Genomic DNA, 19,601 nt, shown 5'->3' on the forward strand with positions numbered 1-19,601 from the left:
TGCACCAGTTAAAAAGTATCACCTCAAGCACTGAACCATGTGGAACTCCATGTAGCAGTTATTTTTGTTATGTACAACAAAAAGTTCTATGACATTGTTTAAAATAACTTTAACACTGTTAAGTCACAGTTTTTAAAAACATACATAGCCACAGTTTTGATTGCAATACATTCGCAAGCTTCAATAAGGGTGTGGCTAAAATTAGTTATTTTTTAAAGGACCAAGCAAACATTTCTCTAGAGTAAAGATTGTATTTAGCAAAGTGACGGGCATATTTCCTTATTCTGTAGATGTTCTGCCAATTTTTGATTTTGTTGCAGCCTAAAACAACTAGACTTAAAAGATTTGATTGTGTAGTCAAACAATTACTTTGTCTCTGACAATTACTTTCATTGCCCAACGTACTACAGTAATATGGAAACGTTTTTTGTTGGTAATCTTCAAAGTTATTCTTATCCTTGACATTACACAGACAGGTAACGGATGTACAGTCTTTGTGCTAAGGTGAGCAGAGCCGAGTAAAATTTGCAGGATTTTGTCAGTTCTGTCTCCAAGCAGTATTTCTCTGTAGCTCTCCTTGAAAATGATTGATGTCTCTGAATAACATCGACGAGCCACAGTGTCCTGCATACATTGTTAAAGCAGAAAATACAACACAGTTAAACTCGCTGCCCCCGTATCCGTAGCAAAAAACTGATTTGTTTGAAGACGGGTGCTCACTGGCATAAAATGACTGCATAAATAAAGATTGGAAAATGAGGGGAGATAATTAACGGAAGTTACAATTTACAGCCTGCATAGATGGGATTAAGGGTAGAAACCGTGCGCCAAGGCAGGGACGTTTCCTACATCTGCATGAGCCCGAGCCAAGGTTGAGGAGAAAAAGTGCTTCCTTGTTCTCTTTTCCCTTCAGATTGATAAAAAGGTCACCGCAAGCTTTAAAGTGGACAGAGCTGTCAGGGGAGGGAAGCCGAGAGGAACACGCAGAGAGTCGGGCAGGCGGGGGATGAATTGCAATCAGACTGCAGCCTTCGAAGATTGAGCCTCAAAGAGCATCGTACTGGTACACATTAGGTCATTGTCTATGAGCAACCACTTCAGTGAACTTCGAGTAGAGTAGTAGCTGTAATATGTGGTTGGAAAAAGTAACTGGTTTGTCCTTTTTGAGTCAGTTTTGCATGCGCTCATTTGAAAAAAGAAAACTAGCAACCAAAGCAACACAAAATAACCTCAGATTACAGAGTATGATTAAGTCTGACGGAGGGACACAGAACGGAGATTGGAATCACATGGGGCTTTTTCGTTCCCTTATCTCTTAGACAGAGTAACATCCCTATCTCTGTTGAGTTTGCACAATAACTGCGTCGGCAATAAATGTCAGTCAGAATCACAGATAAAGAACTAAACACCCATCCTCTGCAGAGAAGACATACAAGGTGAGGAAGAAGAGGAGGATGAAAAGGGAGGGGATAAACCACACAGTGATTAATTGCTCCCGAAGCTCAAAAGCTCTCCGTTCAGCTTCTCGACCATGAGGTTGAAGAGGACCGGCCGGGGCAGAAACACATTAACGTTTCATTTTCTGATCCTAAATCTGTCCCTGGAACGGACTGTAGTCTCACATTGAATTTTTATTTCAGAGTCATAAATAGATCTTTCAGGGCAGCAGAGCAAGCTGGCACTTTGGCGTTCCCGAGAGGACAATAAATCATTTGGTCATACGTACTGCAGCGGTGCCCCAGTCCCCGGATCAAAGAGTTTTCTCTGCATCTCTGCACCACTCCGCTGCCCAAGAATGAAGTTCAAAATTAAGAGCGGCTGCAAGAACTGAGAGAGAGAACATGCGCTGCTTTGTGTTTTGAATGATCATTAGTTTTTCAGTTGAGCATTCATCCCAAAGACAGGTATTAAGGGGCCTTAGAAAAATATTCTTCTCGCTGCACATCTGACCCCATTATAAATGAAGACGTTATTGTATTATTTTAACATTTTTACAGTAAATTGAAGCACAGTAGCATGTCATTGTGAAATGAAAGAAGAAATGACATGAAATATAAATCTGAAAGGTCAAGTGTCTGTTTGTATTAAGACCCAAAGTATATCAACGTGTCACAATGGTCCAGTCAAAGTCCAGACCTAAATCTGATTGAGGATGTATGGTAAGACTTGAAAGTTGATTTTCACAGAACTTAAGCTTGAGCAATCTAGCAAGAAACAATGGACACTTTTTTTTTGTCTGTAGATGTGAGAAGCAGGTAGAGACATACCTCCTAAGACTGTACCTGCAGTGAAAAGTGATTATTTGATGTATTAGTTCAATTGGGCTAAAAACAAATTTGTGCAAGATTTTCTTTTTTATTGAAAACTGCGTCCTTCATTTTCCACCTCACAAAGACGCTTGTTTCTATGTATCTGTAACATAAAAACACAATAAAATATATTGACGTTTGTGGTTGTAATGACAAAGTGTGAAAACATCAGACACCGTAACGTGTTTTAACTTTACATTTATTCACCTTCAACAGATATTTAAAAAGGTTTTAGGTTGATTGAGTCTCGCTATGCACGGCACATTATAAAAGACTACAGTAAAACAACAGCACACCGATGGAAACGCTAGAAATTCCTGGTCCTCCTGCAGGGAGGAGAATACTACACCGTGTTAAACATTCTCATAACAAATTCATAAACCTCTCAAAGTAATTTAGATCTGTTTTTGGAATATTAGCTGAAAAGTATTTGTGCAGAGTCTTATTTCTACTCAAAGCCACACAGTCTTACAGGCATCAGTGATGTGAGAGAAATCACATTTGAAATCTACATGTACTCTTTTTTTTCTGCTGCTGCAACTTCTGAATGAGTTTTCAACTGTGTAAAAAAAAAAAAGGCAGAGCTTGATGTAGACCGCCCTCTTGTGGTTAAAAACAGAACTTTTCAACTTGTTAAAACAAGACAAAATATGTTTGTGAAACATAAAAAGAAACGATGGACACAGTTAATCTTGATTTACATACAGGAAATCAAAAAACGTAACTTTTTCTTTAAAGCAAAATTTAGCTTTTTATTTTGTCAAAACTTTGTTCCCTGTAATTGTTTCCGTTTTTTTTTTGTTTGGTGAATGTCTTTTTAGTGTTTGGTTAATGTTAAAATTTAAGAGGCCATGATTCATACTTTCTTTTATTTGCGATAAGTTGTTTAATACATTTCCTAGTTATTGTCGTTGTGAGGTTATTTGAGTAAGCGAAAGTGTGGCGATTGTGTAAAGGTTCGTGAAATGGTGTTCCTGTTACTGCTAACGTGGGTTTTTAAAGATTGTAGTTATTAAAAAACAAAACAAAAAACAAACAAAACAAAACAAAACAAAAAACAGTAGAAGCTTGTTGTAGCATAACTCCTCTCAGACTATTAACCTGAAAGTCTTACCAAATGAAAATGCTAACAGTTTTCTTCTAACTTTTTCAACTTAAAGTTTTGATTGTAAACCTTTAACCATGGCATCAAGATGGACAACAAAATTATTCCTCTAAACATTGCATTAATAATTACATTTATTGTATATTCTGTATTGGAAAACTTTAACCGACAACGACTTTATATGTCACCTATGCAAAAAAAAAAAGTCCAATAATGAATAAAGCACATTGTTATGAAGTTAGATTTATTTCAATGAACCATTGCTTTCATTGGTGGTCTGAGATGAGGCGGCATCCAGTCCGGCAGCCTGATTGTCCCCCTGGAGTAGCGCTTTGTCCCTCTCCAGCGCCACCTGCAGGACCTGCTTTGACAACGCCTGGTATTTGTCGCTCATCCTCTTTACTTCAGGCTGGTAGCCCTCACACTGCAGTTTCAGCTTTTTTATGTCCTCAATGAGTTTGTTTTTCTCTCTGACCAACCGTTGATGCTCCAGCCGGTGGGCATCTTTGGCTTTCTTGGCCCTCTGCAGGGCCTCGGCTGCGACAGCGGCCGCCTGCCTGTACTCCTCCTTCTCCTGCCAAGCGTTTTTCAGCTCTCCGGCCAAATGCTGGTTCTGAGTGTACACTTTCGGGATCAGGTCGATGTGCTTCGCATCCACCTCTCCTTTCTGCAGTAGCTCAGACCATTCCGCTTCAAAACACGCCAAAGTCCCCATCATGCCGTGTTGGAAAAGGAAATTCAGTAAAAAATCGAACACAGAAAGCTGTTGGTGAGTGATGCTGGGCCTCCGATTAAGTGAAGCGACCGCCTCTGCTCGGTCCTGGATGGCTTTCTCTGTCGCTTCCAAGTCTTCTTCGTGTCCTTCTTTTACGCCCTGATCATCTTTTAGAACGTCCGCACACTCCAGGCCATCTCCATCCTCCGTTGACTCTTTGAGATGTACTTTTCCATTTTTCTCAGGAGAGTTCATCCTCTCACTTGAACGTTGTGAGGGAAAAAAAGGTGTTTTGAACGTTGTCGTGGTTACGACGCGAGACTAGCAACGCGAGATTTTACATACTCTCGTTTCTCGTCCGTCACCAAACAATCATGGCGGACTACCGAGAGGCGCCCTTGGCTACTCGGCCAAAAACACTGGACCCAAATGAATATTTCAATCTTTCTCCGGACTACAGGCGTGCAGAGGAGGAGCGGGCAGCACTGCGGGCCAACCTAAAGAGGCAGTACCAGTTGCAGCTGAACAACCCGCACAGGACCGAGCTCATTGTAAGTGGCTAAGTTAGCATATTAGCAACCAAAGTCACCCCTGATTTAAGGAGAGCTAAATGCTACTGACTGTTAAATGTTATGACCGAACCTGTACAAACAGTGCTCAGTATCGAGTTAATTTTGTCTTTATTTCCTATTGCTATATATGGTTATAAAGGCAGCTCTAACGATTATGTTTGAATGTTGAAGTTTCCCAAGCAACTTCAAGCTAGCCATAATTCAGAGGGCCGTCGTTAGAAAAGGAGGTATGACCAGATATTTATTATGAGCAGAGATAAATAAATAAAAACATTTTCAATGGGTTTATATGGGTTATTTGACTATTGTCATTTTCTCTCGTGCGATAGACAACCATATAGAATGGAAAAAGAACGAGATCCATAAATTAACTGATTTAAAGCTGCAGTATGTAACTTTGATATATATATATATATATATATATATATATATATATATATATATCAGTTTGTTTGTTGTTGTTGTTTGGTTTTTGTTTAACATATTTGTTAAAACTGTCACCATGTCGTGACAGTACATTATGTGGCAGGTAATTTGTGAAAAGATTGATTTCCTCCAACTCCTCCCTGAGCTACTATTTCAGTCTGAAGAAAAGCACTGCTCCCGACCAAGTCCAACCAATCAGAGCCTAAATGAAGCTCTAAGCATGTTTAATCAATGCTGCTAAATGTGACGAATAACTTACTGCTACAGGATACTGTTTTATCCGCTCTCATTGATGGTGATGCTAACTAGCCTGCGCATACATGACATTCTCTGTTAGCTACAGCAGCATAGCAGAGATGAAGTGGGGGACAATGATGAGCAGCAACATATATATTGTGATTGACGGCGCTAAAACCCGCCTCCTAGCTCTGATTGGTTGTTTCTAGTTAGCACGGGCAAAGGTAAAGAAGCTAGGTCTTTTTCACAGATTATCTCTCTCATACCATCCTGTCATAACAACAAATTTTGCTGGCCGTTACATTTTACCAAAAGTTATTGCGATAAATGATAATGTTGTTATTTTGAGACCATTTTCAAGTAACATAATGGTAATGGCTTGATAATGCAAGAACACATCATTGTCAAAGATCGATAAACTTTAAATTCTAATGAACATCAAACACTGAAAAGAGCAATTAAATATCAAAAATGAATAAACAAAGCAATAGAAACAAAAGGAATTATGAAATATCTGTAAACAAAAGTGTTTTTACACACTTATGTTTACATACTAAATAGATTCAGTTCACGTTGGTCAACATAACAGTGACAGTAAACCACATGCTATTTCTTATATGTTAGCTAAGCTGAGAATTGATGCTAATTTTTAGCCTCAGAACGCTGGGTTCCAACTGAGGGCACATTTTGGCAGGCCCCGTTTAATTTTCTTCAGAAAGTTTTTCTTTCTAATCTCCTGGAGCCTTCGCTTCCAGTGGCCCATTCTTAATGTTATAAACGACATGTCACTAAGAAATATAGTGACTACTTGTCACTGGCAGACCGACTTATTAGCATTACATGTGGCTATAAGTTGGTAATTATAGGACACACCTCAGTTTAACATATCCCAGTTATATTTTGAAATTATTTTCAGTCTTTTCTAGAGGTTGCATTACTTTTATCCAGGCCTCCTTCTTTTTCATTTTTTTTCTTTACTTTTTTCTAGGCTTATGTAACCACATTTTAAAACCAACATCTGATATTTATGAGTTAATTTTCAGTCATTTTTATTTATTTATTTATTTATTTATTTATTTATTTATTTATTTATTTATTTATTGCTAGTTTCAAGTTATTTCAGTGACCTTTATGGGCTTCATAATTAGTAGCAGAAGGGTTCCAACTATTTATTTCCTGTGTGTAAATTACAAAAAGAATGTGAAGAAAGTTAGCTGGAAATATTCTTAGACTGTAAACACATTGATAAGAAGATCTTTGATTTTCTTTTTTTTATTATTATTATTTCAGTTGAAGCACATTTTGTTTAGAATTATTATTATTATTGTTTTTACGTTTGAAGAAAGTTTACTCTGAGTTTTTATGTGTTGATTCCTATTTTTCTTTCAGCAGAAATAAAACAGGCCTAAAAAAGTTGGAGTTGTCATGAAACAATTTTTTTCCCCACAATAATATATTAAAAGAACAAATTTTCGTTTCAAAATCATTCGGGAAATGAGCCCATAATTCCGACTACTGCCATTCATGTTAAAAAAAAATACTTTATTGATTACAATTTATCACCAGTCAAGCTGTTGTTTACTAAATAAATGACTAAGTAAATCCTACTCTGATGTTTCTTTTAACTGATTTATCACTGCAAATGTCTGTGTTTGTAGGAAGACCCTGCCCTGACGAGGTGGGTGTACGCACGAACCAATCCGTACCCTCACTTCAGACCCACAAAGAAGACTTCTCTGCTTGGTGTAATGTTTGGAGTGGTGCCTCTGTTTGCCCTCTACTACATCTTCAAGACAGACAGGGTATGAGACAAGAGGCCCCTCTGCCTTCTCTTTGCTTTATGTTTTACGGACAAGTTCAACCATGGACCAAAGTGTCTAATGTTTATTAGATATTAACATAATCTGCATAATTCTTTAAGGTTAACTGCTTCATTTAAATATTGTAGATATACATATAGAAATTGGTTTAATTTATGATTAATTTCATTAACATATTTTTACCATATTATTTATTTTAGCTTTCTGTCACATAAATTCCTAAAATAGAAATGCGATATATGCATGAATACAAGATGTATTTATGCCATATGTTAAACAAAATATTGAGTTTAAAGTAAGGAATAAAATAACTTGGACAGTATATAAAGATGAAGTATTTGTGCTGTGCAAACTTTATTTGCCGTTGATATTTATGTTTAATTGCCATGTTACTTTACCAGTTTGGTTATCTTTGTTGGCATGAGACTTTGTTGTGTACGTTACCGTACTAAGAACGTCTGACGAATCAAATCCATCATCCGGACAGTTTACATGAACACTACTGCTGCCTAAATACCTTTTGTAGAATTTGAATTTCTACACGGGAATTATATTTTTAGACAAACCAAAAAGCGATCGGAATCAATGTTCCTTCTGAGACACAGATCGCACTACATTCAAAATAAATGCTTAGTTCGAAATCTCCCCGCTTCCATTTCTCTCCCCATTGTCATGGAGATTTACCCTGTAAATCTTAGTCAATTGAAGTTCCAGTGAAAATTTGCTGTCGTTGTCTCACTGTGCCGGAGCCATCATGCTCGCCTCTTCCCCCTCATCTCTGCTGGGTGGAGGGGAAAAAGAAAACTGCTTTGAACTCACAAAATGCTCATTCATAAAGCACATCGTTGAGAAAATGTCCAGAAGGTGAAGGGGTGGAGTGGTGGGGGAATTATGTGTCTTTGTTGCTATGGAAACTACCAGCCAGTCATCTGTTTGTCGTCTGTTTTACAGGACAAGAAGGAGGAGATGATTAAGGCTGGAACCCTCAATCGCAAGTTCAGTTTATCGTATTGAGCTTCAGTACAGAAAGTTCCTCCTGTGACATCCCCGAAATGTTGTGTGTAATTATAATTAAAAAAATAAAATAAAATGTTATTGTTCAACAGTTACGTGGCTTTGATTTCAAAGGAGAAGTGGTGTGGTGAAAAGTTAAAAAAAAAGGTTCTACAAGTCAAAAACACAAGAAGTGAATCAACAGTTTCATTAATAAGAGCTGTTTATCAGCAATATTATCAAATTCATATTGCAAGTAACCTGTAACAATAAGGGAAAGTGACAAACAGTTTTTGTTAAAAAAAGGCATTTTTGCTGGAAGCCCATTGTTCTGCACATTTACCCAGCATGTATTATGACACCAAATGATTTTAATTTGTAACTTTAAGAAGTAAAAACGACACCATGGACTGCAAATTGTGATTTAAAATGTTTCGGTTGTTGCACAAACCACTTTTTAATGTTTTTTTTTAAATCATCTCCTTCTGTATTTTGATCTAAATTTTTGTATAAGTTGCTGGGTTTTTTTTTTTTTTACTACTGCTTCCTTGGCTTCCAGTTTGGGTTAAAGTGGCTGCGCAGTGGCTCCCAGCACTGGTAGTAAGTCTTGTCCAGTCTCTGGCACGTTTGCAGACCCCACTTGGTCACAGCCATGCTGAAGGAGGACTCAAACATGAAAGCCTGAAAGGAGTAGAGAACACCAGTATATGATCAAATTAATCATACTGAATATGTACTGATCAGTTCATGGATATTCAAATACATGCATGCACTACTTAAAAATACTTGATTAAATATTCCTAAACAAGTTGCGTATGAACGACACACTTTGTCTTGATGGTATCCTCTCAGTTCATGTTGATATGGACTGTGGATAAACGTAGCCCCCATGACGCTGCCATCTGAGATTAAGGGCCAGATGGTTAAAACTATAGGAAATTATTGTTCCGAACAACAGAAAAGACCCCAATTACATATTTAACCTGGGTCTGCAGTGGATAAAGCAGGCGGACATTAACCTTCTGTAATGGCCCTGACCTCAAACAGGCTTTGTCCTAAGAAACCACAAATTCATCTGAGCTATTCCATTTTTATCAAATAACCAAACAGAATTATGCCAGGAATTTGCTTAGAAAATGTTTAACTTGCTAAAGGACATTATTTAAGGATTAAAGAAAGTCCAGAATAAATAAAGACATTAATCAACATAAGGATCACCACCCATCTTGAATGCATATAAATTCCTCTGTATGCAGTTTTACCATGGTTCCTTCAGCAACCCGCTCTGGTTTCAGCTCAGCAGTGCTGTTCTTCTCAAAGCAGTCAGCGTCCGGGCCGTGAGGGGTCATCATGCTGTGCAGGCTGCCTCCCCCAGGCAGGAAACCTTCCTCTTTGGCCTCATAATGGCCTTTGATCAGCCCCATGAACTCACTCATGCAGTTACCTGAAATAACAAGCAGGAGGCAGTGTAACACAGCTCCTCGTTGAGGAACACAGAGCGGGGTTCCCCACTAGATGGCCTTAAAGATCTGTGGTGAAAGCAGACAAAAGATCCTGGCGTGTGAAGTGAGTCATTCAGCCAGGTAGGAACACTGTGTGTGTCACTAGCTGGTAAATGAATGTGTTAGCTTCTAGCTGGGTTGCTTAAATCCACAAAATATCTCGGAAAGAGCACATTGTGACATTTCCATCCGAATTCATTTGCAAAATGTGACCCTGCCGCGCTAAAGCAGGCGTACATAATTCATGAAGGAAGCATTTGTTATCGCAAACAATCAGACCAAGTGTGGGTGCTGAGTTCTTACGGTGGTAATACGGCGGACGGAAGGTGTTGTCAGCCACTCCCCACCTTGGGGGGAAGATGACAAAGTCGGCAATGGCCACACCTGGTTTTGTGGATTTGGCGGTCAGCACGGTGAAGATAGATGGATCCTAGAGAGGAGTGTATACATGTTTCTGTCAGGAAATGGGATAAACCCAAACGGAGTGCCAGGGCTCTGTTTGAGTCACCAACATACCGCATGGTCAAAGGCCACACAGTTGATCGCCATGAAGTTCTTCAAGTTGTATTTGTACGGTGTGTAGTTCCCGTGCCAGGCAACGACATTGAATGGAGAGAAATCCTGCGTGTAAAAGCACAAAACAAAAAAATAAGAGAAGCCTACCTGAGCAACCAACACAAAAGACGTTAAATTGAGCTTTTCACAGGGAAAGGGGGGAACAATGAATAATGTCTTTGTAATCTTAAATTCCAAGAAAAGTACTTCTTGACATAAAGAGAGGGAAAAAAAATGGCCATAATGAAAATTGTAAGAGGGTGTTGCTTCTTTCAATCTTTCTTCTCTTTCATTCCCCTCCCGGTTCTTTGTGAAACGAGGCACCAGGTATTATGGGGTAATTGGCTTCACAATCAAACTTTCCCAAACTTTGAGCATTTTGACGCTCGCCGCGGTGCAGTTATTGGAGGAGAAGGGTGGGCTTCGGCAAGTGGGGGTGTAGAGATATTTCTTTATCTTGATTGTTAAAAGCACAGCAATTTTATATAGTTTCTCTGTTCTGATAATGTCACTGCGAAAAAGACATTCAACAGAAGCTCTGAAATCAATATAGTTCATTACAACTGAAGCTGCTGCCAGGCTGACCTCCATGCTCCTGCGTGTGCACCGGGGCGTTTCTACACATACACCGGGGTTTTTCTTTTTTTCTAATTAAGAAATTGAAATAAAACAAAATCAATTAAAAGTTAGAATAAGTAGCTAACAATAGCTAAAGAGATATATAAAAAAAACAGAAAAAGGTGTTACTTTATGCAACCAATTGTCTCCAGTTATCATGGAAAATGGCATTTTGAGAAACCCTGGTGCAGGTAATTTCTCGGACATTCATCTGCGAAAACTCCCCTACATTCGATTAAAATAAAGATGGGGGGAGGAAGGAGGGAGAGGAGGGAAGGAGGAAAAATGAAGGAGAACAACTTCGCACACACACATGCACACAGAACACAAACATATTGGCCCAGTCAAGCAAATAATAAGTTAATTTGAGCAATTTTAGCACTCTGCGGGTGAACAAAACAGCAGGACCAGACAGGAGCGGCAGCATCTTCCCCTGAGATGAGGCCCTCTGTCAACCACGTCTTGGTTTTCCAGCCTCACTCTCCAGTTTCAATGAACTGGGAGCAGAGTGTCACCACTCACTCACCCCCAGAACATAATCCCCCAAGAAGAAGAGAAGGGCTCCAAAAATTAGGAAAGCTCTGTTTTGCTTCAAAAAAAAAAAGAAGATAGTATCATGCTCTTGTATATTGTTTGTATAGGTAATTACCGAGTGGCTTGACATGATTATAGCCCCAGATCCTTTTCCTCTAAAATAAGAAAAACACACACACAAAACAAAACAAAAAAGTCCTGTCAGACATTATGTGTCGATCCAATTATTCGCCCAACGGGAAATTCAGGAGAGGGAGGATCATTTCCTGAGTGAAATATGGTGAAATTAATGCTTTACTTGCGAAAAGGTTTTTCCTGCGAAGCAAAGCCTCGCAGGTACGCCGTCTGCGGCACCAGAATGCCTTAACTAATTACAAGTGATTAAGACTCATAAGGGAGTCGAGGCGGAAACCGAGTGAAAGGATAACAGCTAACGCTTGGATATTAAATCATCAGGGATGGCAATTCAGCCGGCAGGAGCAGCTAATGGATCACATGCTTCACTTGGACCGTTTCCTGTTAGTCACAGTGGCACTTTGATGGTGTTTACTGAAGCAAACTCAAACCTAAATAGGGTAATAGGGCAAAGTGTTCAACACGAGCAATTGTCCGCTCTCAGACGGTGTGTACGTGGGCAATTCTTGCCGCGGCACACGGAGAATCGCATGTGACAATAAGCACCTGCTGGCAGGCAAACAGTTTCCCTTGATACTTGTTGATGACGCTGTAGCCAGAGGGCACTTTGCGGTCCTCGAACCAAGCAGCCGGACACAGGAAGTCTCTTGGGTTCGCCAGACCATTGGCTCCTGCAAGGCATGCATACATGACTGCATTAGACAGGCTATACAAAATAGAAAAAGCATGCCAGTGTTTTGCAGATCAAGTCAATGTTTACTGAGAAATAGGGGAAATATAGGTGTCTCTAGAAAGTTGCTAAGGGGCGGCTGGTGATCTTGGAGTGGCACACCAGCAGCCGTAAAGGAAATTCAAAGGTTTATGTTGTACGTGTGGATTGCATCTACAAATTGTATATCAGTTGGTTCATTAGAAATACATTTACAGAGAAAAACATCAAACTGTGCAACGCTTATTTATTCTGTGATATTTATTTGGAATTATAGATCGTACTGTCAAAATTAACTCAATTGTTTGAACGACACACTGCAGTCTTTTAGAGTACAATAAACCCAATCTTTATTTGTAAAGGACCCCACTTGTTTCAGTTATTTTCTGCATGTCGTTCTCTTGTTTTCCTCTTCAAATGTGTTGCTTTGATTGCTGGCAGCCCGATTAATTGTTGCAAAAAAATAAATGTAGCAATGGTTTAATTTGATAATAGTATCTACAAACTTTAAATTTGTATCCCTGACAAGACAGTACAACAGTCAGGCTAAGCAGATGTGGATTTACCTTAAGAATGTTATTGTTCTTGTCGGTGGCAAGAAGATGGATGCTTTCTTAACTTCCTCATATTGTTTCTATAGCCAGGGTGATTATTTAAGTTTAAAGCAATCAGGAGTGGAAAAAACAAGACCGGATGGGATTTCAAGATTAAACTGCCGGTGAAATAATAACTTATATCTTGGTTTCAGTAAGTTTCATTACCAACCCTTAGATGCTTAGAACCCTTAAAAGCTCTTTCTGAACAAGCATTGCAAAAAAACAACAACAAAAAAACATTATGAATATGAAACTAAGCATAGTGGAGGCTGTATGATGATGTGGGTCTGTTTTGTTTCCAAAAGACTTTGGGATCTAATGATACTTGTTTCTTTGAAATACCAGGGCTGTTAAATCTAAATAAATCTGTTCGACTCCCTGAAAACGGGTCATCTTAACAGAATAACACAGCCAAATCAACAAGGAAACAGTTCGCCAGACACAAAATCAGCCTAATACCCAAACCTAAATCTTATAGAAAACTTGTAGGCTGAGTTGAAGAAAATAAGAGAAGAAGAACGCTCCGATATCCCTCTCTCTGTGCGCTCTAACCTAGTAAAAGGTGGATGAGTGAGTGCAGACCTGTCAGCAAAAAGGGAATTGTACAAAGTGGGCATTGATTTCTGCTTTCAAGTCAAAGAGCTCTTGCTATAGTGAGAGCTAGTTGTTTTTTTGTTGTTGTTTTTTTGCTATTCTGTTTATATAGAATTAGAATATTGCTATACATTTACATTAATACCTGTACACAGTACAGGAAACACAACGACGCTCGCATACATTTGCACGTGAACCCCCAAAAAGCCTGAGGCGAAAGCAGCTAACCGATGGCCAAGTTTGTGGCGGTTCAGCCTGAGCTGCTGCGCTAGCATGATTTCAAGAGATAAGTGTCAACAATTTAGATAACAATAGCACGTTTCAGGAAGCCGAGGCAAAGTGGCCGGTGTGTGGTTTTAAAAGAAGAATGAACACATATGGTATGTTTTCATCCTTCCTTATCTACACTTAGGAGTATCATCCAAACACAAACCTATAGGCCCCAGGTCAGGGAGCTCAAAGTGGGCCCCATACACCTCAAGGATGTAGCCTCTGGTTTCTCCGAACACATCCACGCTGAAGCGCATCCCTTGCTGGAAAAATAAAAACAAGAAAAGTGGCAGTTAGAGGAGATTCGGTGCTGTTGTGTGGCAAATGTGGGCTGTATCAGTGCTGAGGGGGACTAATCGTCTGCGTTTGGAAATAAAAAACAAAAAAAAAACCCACATGTGCCGCAGTCACAATCCTGACGTCCAAAGCCTGAAACCTCTTTCCACTATTATCTACTTTTAAGGTCACTCTTGAAAAGTGCCAAACCACAGCTTTCTAAATATGGTAAGAGGAGAGTGGGGGCAAATACAGTAGCAGATGGAAAAGCACTGGAGAACTCAAAGCCCACCTGGATGACACAGATCTCGTTGGGCTCGACCATCATCTTCCCGAACTCTGTGGTGATCAAGACCTCGCCCTGCTGCGGGACTGGAGAGAGAGAGAGGCCGATGAGGAGAAGTACTGAGAAAATACAATTTGAAGCAAAAGGAAACTTAGCTTTTTCCTCACCAATCAGAAAGTCTCCATCTGAGTTGTTGAAGCACCTGAAGCAGACAAAAAAATATATATATGGAGATCTGAAATATGAATAAAACCCCTTGACTGGATACTTTTTGTGATCTAAAACAGATCTGTTTAAAAGATCTGTGTGAAAGTTATTCGTTCATTAACCTGTCGACCATGGAGGTGTTGCAGGTGTACACGTGGATGCCGATGCCGTTGCGGGTTTTGGCGTCTCCTGCGCCGCAGATTGTATGAAGTCCCTGAAGAATCCAGGAAAAGCAGGGATTTACTGATGAAGAGAAGTTCCCTGCGATGAAGATAAATCCGTGTCTCTTTTCCCGGACTGAGTGATGCCTCTACCTCTCCTCCCCCCACACCTATCTTTATTATTTAAGCTGTGTACTGTGGCATACTGTGTCATTGGCAGTTTAAAATTTCTCTTGTAATATCCCCTTCCCTCCTAATAAAAATATTAATAATTAATAAGCAAATAAATCCGTATTGAGAAAAAAAAACACGAGACTCACAGCTACAAAGTCCACTTTCTTCTCTGTCGATTTGGGGATGATGAACGGCAGCCAACGCAGCTGTAAAAGGAACCTCAAGGTCAGAAAGTTCTCTTTTAAAATTCAATGTTGTTTTGAGCATTTAAAAAAAAAAAATCTGTTTCAATGACTGTGATCGTCTTGTAGATGATGAAATTATTCTCCGTTCAAATTCTAAGTGCTTAAAGTTGACGTACCTGGTTCGGATCAGGCTCCACTTCGTTCCAGTTTTCAGTCAGATTCCCACATGGCACAGCAGTGAAAGGCTTGTGTTTAACAGACGGGAGGATCCGGTACAACCAGCTGTAGAAGAAAAGGAGGGTAAGAGAATACCAGCAGTTTTGTTGAGGTTAAAGTTGAGATGACTCTTAGCCCAGTACAGCAGGGGCAGGGGGTTACCAGAATACACAAAACGCACTTGCACCTTGAACGGGTTTTCTGTTGCTTCTATGCATGTAAGAATTGTAAATATGGCCGTATACTGCAGCTAATTCCTATTCGGCGGTAAACTGTTTTCACAATTGACTCTCAACTATTCCAAAAATCTGATTTACTACTCGTAGACTCTTCAAAACACTGTCTGAGCTACACGAATCGCTAGTTACACTTGTGAAAACATAACAACATGCCGGCATTAGAAACTTTTTGGAGGTTCTTGTTAGGTTCTTCATTGCTCCTTATGAAAAAACAATGACACTTGTTCAAGACATCATTTGTCCAAGGCCCCCCTCTGATCACGATGCCTGGGAATCATGTTTTATATGTTTCTTACAGTGTATTTAATGTGCTAAGTTGATAAATACCTCCTCTTGTTGGCTGGACGAGGACAGGTGAAGGCCGAGCCGGAGAGCTGCTCAGCATACAGGCCGTAAGGACAGACCTGAGGACTGTTCTGTATGGACACAATGTAACCGCTTTGTTAAATATGTCAGCATAGGATTGACTGTTTTCTCTAAAACAGGAGCTAAAGTTTAACCTGAGATTTTTTTTTTTTTTTTGCTAATTAACATTTTAACAGCTTAGATGGGGTTTAAAAAAAAGTCATTACACAGAATCACAAATTGCAGGAAAGGTAGAGGCTATTATTATTTTTGACTCATGGTATGTTTGGTGGGAAGATATCATACTGTGTCATTTAGCAGACGAATGACTGGACGAACAAAAAAACTGTGGCTTTGTCTCCTTTAAGATCGCCATCTTAAAGGAACAGACCGAACGTTTGCGGTACCTGTCCTTCGGGTAAGGATCCAGGACATCGTGGATCTTCAGAGGAGAACTCATTCCCAAAACCCGTCAAATACTGACAGAGAAGACAAACAGGAAATGATCAAGAAAGAGTAATTGAAGAGATACTATATAAAAACTAAATGTTGAGACTTCTTTAATGATGAAGGAAGGAATATGTATATTTTGTGTGGAAATATTTTTAATACTTAGCTCCAGTGTTGCTGCTTAAAAAAAAAAACCCTTAACAGCTGTGAGAGTAAGAGGACCACCTGGACTTTTGCCCAGTTGATCGGAGATGAAAAATAAAACAAATTATACACAATACAAGAAAAAAAAAGTATTGTTTTACTTTATACCTCCTGCAAATCAACCTCCAGAACTTTCCCTAAAACAATAACTTTTACCTTATCTTCTGATCAACATCATATTGAATTAAAAAAAAACTAACTTGGTATGATGTGAACCGCTTATTGCTGAGTCACTGCTGCTCCGCAACAGCGATGGTTTCCATATGTGCGCGTTTGTGTGCCTGAAGCCTGGTGTTGTTTCAGGAACATCGCTGCTGTTTTATAAAGTAGCTTTGTGTCTATCAGAAATATTCATTTTGCCTTCGAGTCAAAAACTGGCAAATGGTCGAAGCTCCACTTGTTTTATGTAAAAAAAAAAGAAGTTCTAATTTACTCAATAACCAAATAAAGTAAATGAGTGTTTTTTGCACTTTCGACTGTGCCTTACATATTAACTTTTGGAGATTAGGAAGTAACATCATTTAACCGGCGTCCACATAATTCGTATCACTTTTAAACAAGCTGAAACTTTTTCTTTTTACAAATACAAATAAAACTGGTAATAGTAGCTGTATTTGTGTTAAGATTGTTAAGGCGTCTCTCAGACCACATCTGGGCAGCTGCTGAATGCAGCCCTCTGATTGGCTGGAGGGAACGCCTCCCTTCAGACGGCTGCTGTCACAGAAATGATGACACTTAAATATTTTTAATTTTAGGGCAACACGAAAACTAAGTTGTCCAATTTCACAATCTTTCTTGCACACAGCACTAATGCCCAACACGGAAAAAGTGCATTTAGAAATAAAACATTTTATGTAACTGAATGGTGGCTTACCTTTAATCCTGCCATTGTGCCAACTTTTGTTTTAAGGTTGCGTTTGCTGAGTGTTGCAGTGGTCACAGTTTAACTTCCAGCTCCCCCTGTCTTACCCCTTGGCTTAAAAATCCACCTCAGGACTAGCACATGCCTGTGTGTGGACCGAGCTGCACTCAGGGGGCTGGATTTATACTCTTTGTCAATGTGGCTTTAATTACGTCCCGACTGGCTCTGTGACGCAACAGGCTGGGGGCCCAAAACAGAAAGAGGACGGGTTAGACGGATCAAAATGTGTGCAAACCGAAGTCAGCATGAAAACTGACCGACTGGCACAGAATCATGAAAATGGATTTGTACATTATGTCTTAGGATTTTAAACTTACATGAAAAAAATGATTGCAGATGAATCATTTGTCATGAAGTGACTGACTGTCTGTGCAGAAAAACCTTTGAATAAACACCCGTGTTGACCTCTGGTGCACTGCTTGTGCAAATAATGTTGTCATGTGCATCGCCACGTCCTGTAAGGTCAACATTTAGTTAAAAAAAAAACATTTATGGCTTCATGCAAGAATCACACCTTCAACTACACAAATACAAATCTTAAGAATATGCTACGTATTTATAATTAGCCTCCTGGAGTCGACATGAAAATGTTTTTGATCGATTGACATGATCAATGGAGTCCTCCCCAGACTGAAGTCTTTTTCGGCCTCTAACACGTCGTTTTCTTTCCGTAGTGCCCTGTTTTAGCCCCATCCATCTTTCCATCAATTATGACCAAGTCCCCACAGCAGGATACTCCCAACACTATGTTTGGGCCAAAAAGTTGTATATTGCTCTTAACTTAGCAAATCATTTATTTCTAAAAAAGAAAAAAAAAGTATTTTTTCATCCGATGTCACAATTATTCAATGCCCTGTGTCGGTCTATCACATAAAATCTCGACAAAGCAGATTTATTAACACAAGGTCATGTACTTTTAAGAGCAAAGTGTCAAATGTGACAAATAAGCAGATTGTTTTTACTTAATGTGCATTTTATGGTTTATTGTGCACAAACTGATCAGCAATCCTTTCAGATATCCAATCAGGGTAAGCCCCGAGTTGCATGGGGTCTCAAATTGTGAATTGTGGGGCCACTTCCACCATTACCGCTGTTTCGGTCCAGATTTGGTTGGATCAGAAGGAACAGGTCAAATTTAACTGACTGGGTAAAGAAGCAATCACTGAAAAACGTTGAGTATTCAATGAAATCTACCGACCAGCTTTCCCCAGCTCAAACAGTGCAAAGCAAACTTAAGAAAGCAGTAAGTACAAATTAAAATTTTAAGCTAAATCTGAAATATTTTTAAATTATGGATTCTGAAGACTTGAAGGAAGATGTCGTATATCTTGATAAACAAATATAAAATGTTGGGATCTATGCTCAGTAGGTGTTCTCCTGATGTTTTGGAGGTTCTAACCATCCTCTCATGACTCAAACGGTCTCTGACTGATGCCATGTTTAACATATTTTGTGTTTATGCAAAATGAGTTATGAGCCCAATATTTTATTTTATTTTAATTTACTGACTCGCAAAGAGGAATGTTGTTGTGTCTGTTTGGTCTCTGTGTTGCTGAGGGCAAAGTCATTTTTTTTGGTTGAACCACAGAACAACAGCAGCAGATGGCCTCTAAAAGGCCTATACATTACATCAAGCTAAATTTATTCAGTTCATTTCTCAAAATAGGTTGGTCAAACGAGGTGTGCCTAATGTCCCCCATGCAGCATGTATCAAAAAGAATCAATTTCGCCTCTACTGTTGCTTGCCTCGCTTCCCCTGGTTGTCTATTTCTCTTCTCTGTTTTGGGAGATGTTGGGAAGGGTAAATGATGGCAATTCTCATAGCGAGACGCAAATAAACTCGCCGCGGCAGAAGTAACTGTTCTCCGGCGATGCGTGCAGTCAGACCCGGCCCCCCCGCTGGGAGGCAGTCAGGGTGCTGTGCCAAAGACGAGGAAGCCCAATGGCAGGAAAATATCCCATCCCATCTCTGGAAATTGATCTGCTCCTTGTATGGAGAAAGAAAATGAGAGATTTTAATTTCGTCCCCCCGAGTCCTCTGATAGAATTCTGGAGTATTTGGGGCCCAACCTGGATGGTGCCTCAGTGTTATAAGAGAGGAGGAAATAGCTTGAGACTGAAGAGTTGTTGCCTATTTATATCTATGCATGTCTAAGTGAGCCATAAATGCTTTGTTATTAGGTACCTGCTGAATTCAATGTCTTGATGGCAAATGATACACACACCTGGCTCAGTTTATCCCCATG

General features: G+C 39.5%; 3 protein-coding genes across 3 annotated transcripts; 1 reads left to right on the top strand and 2 right to left on the bottom strand.

The window, feature by feature from the left end:
• Window positions 1-2,910: 2,910 nt before the first annotated feature.
• LOC106915725 (sperm-associated antigen 16 protein-like) lies at window positions 2,911-4,465 on the bottom strand. Its single transcript, XM_014983515.2, has one exon. The coding sequence runs from the start codon at window positions 4,382-4,384 to the stop codon at window positions 3,659-3,661; it is 726 nt and encodes a 241-aa protein (XP_014839001.1). The 5' UTR covers window positions 4,385-4,465; the 3' UTR covers window positions 2,911-3,658.
• Window positions 4,466-4,468: 3 nt separating this feature from the next.
• ndufb4 (NADH:ubiquinone oxidoreductase subunit B4) lies at window positions 4,469-8,289 on the top strand. Its single transcript, XM_014983516.2, has 3 exons — window positions 4,469-4,680; window positions 7,023-7,166; window positions 8,136-8,289. The coding sequence occupies exons 1-3, from the start codon at window positions 4,504-4,506 to the stop codon at window positions 8,196-8,198; spliced, it is 384 nt and encodes a 127-aa protein (XP_014839002.2). The 5' UTR covers window positions 4,469-4,503; the 3' UTR covers window positions 8,199-8,289.
• A 305-nt stretch (window positions 8,290-8,594) lies between these two features.
• On the bottom strand, window positions 8,595-17,461 carry hgd (homogentisate 1,2-dioxygenase). The gene is made up of 14 exons (XM_014983514.2): window positions 17,308-17,461; window positions 16,187-16,258; window positions 15,762-15,850; window positions 15,156-15,261; window positions 14,941-15,000; window positions 14,582-14,673; window positions 14,420-14,454; window positions 14,259-14,338; window positions 13,854-13,953; window positions 12,068-12,192; window positions 10,196-10,300; window positions 9,983-10,109; window positions 9,440-9,621; window positions 8,595-8,858 (listed from the first exon to the last, which is right to left on the bottom strand). The coding sequence occupies exons 1-14, from the start codon at window positions 17,320-17,322 to the stop codon at window positions 8,715-8,717; spliced, it is 1,332 nt and encodes a 443-aa protein (XP_014839000.1). The 5' UTR covers window positions 17,323-17,461; the 3' UTR covers window positions 8,595-8,714.
• Window positions 17,462-19,601: the final 2,140 nt, after the last annotated feature.

Source organism: Poecilia mexicana, unplaced genomic scaffold, assembly GCF_051168715.1.
Source record: "Poecilia mexicana isolate PSO_F unplaced genomic scaffold, ASM5116871v1 scaffold_20, whole genome shotgun sequence".
In the NCBI taxonomy this organism is placed as follows: Eukaryota; Metazoa; Chordata; class Actinopteri; order Cyprinodontiformes; family Poeciliidae; genus Poecilia; species Poecilia mexicana.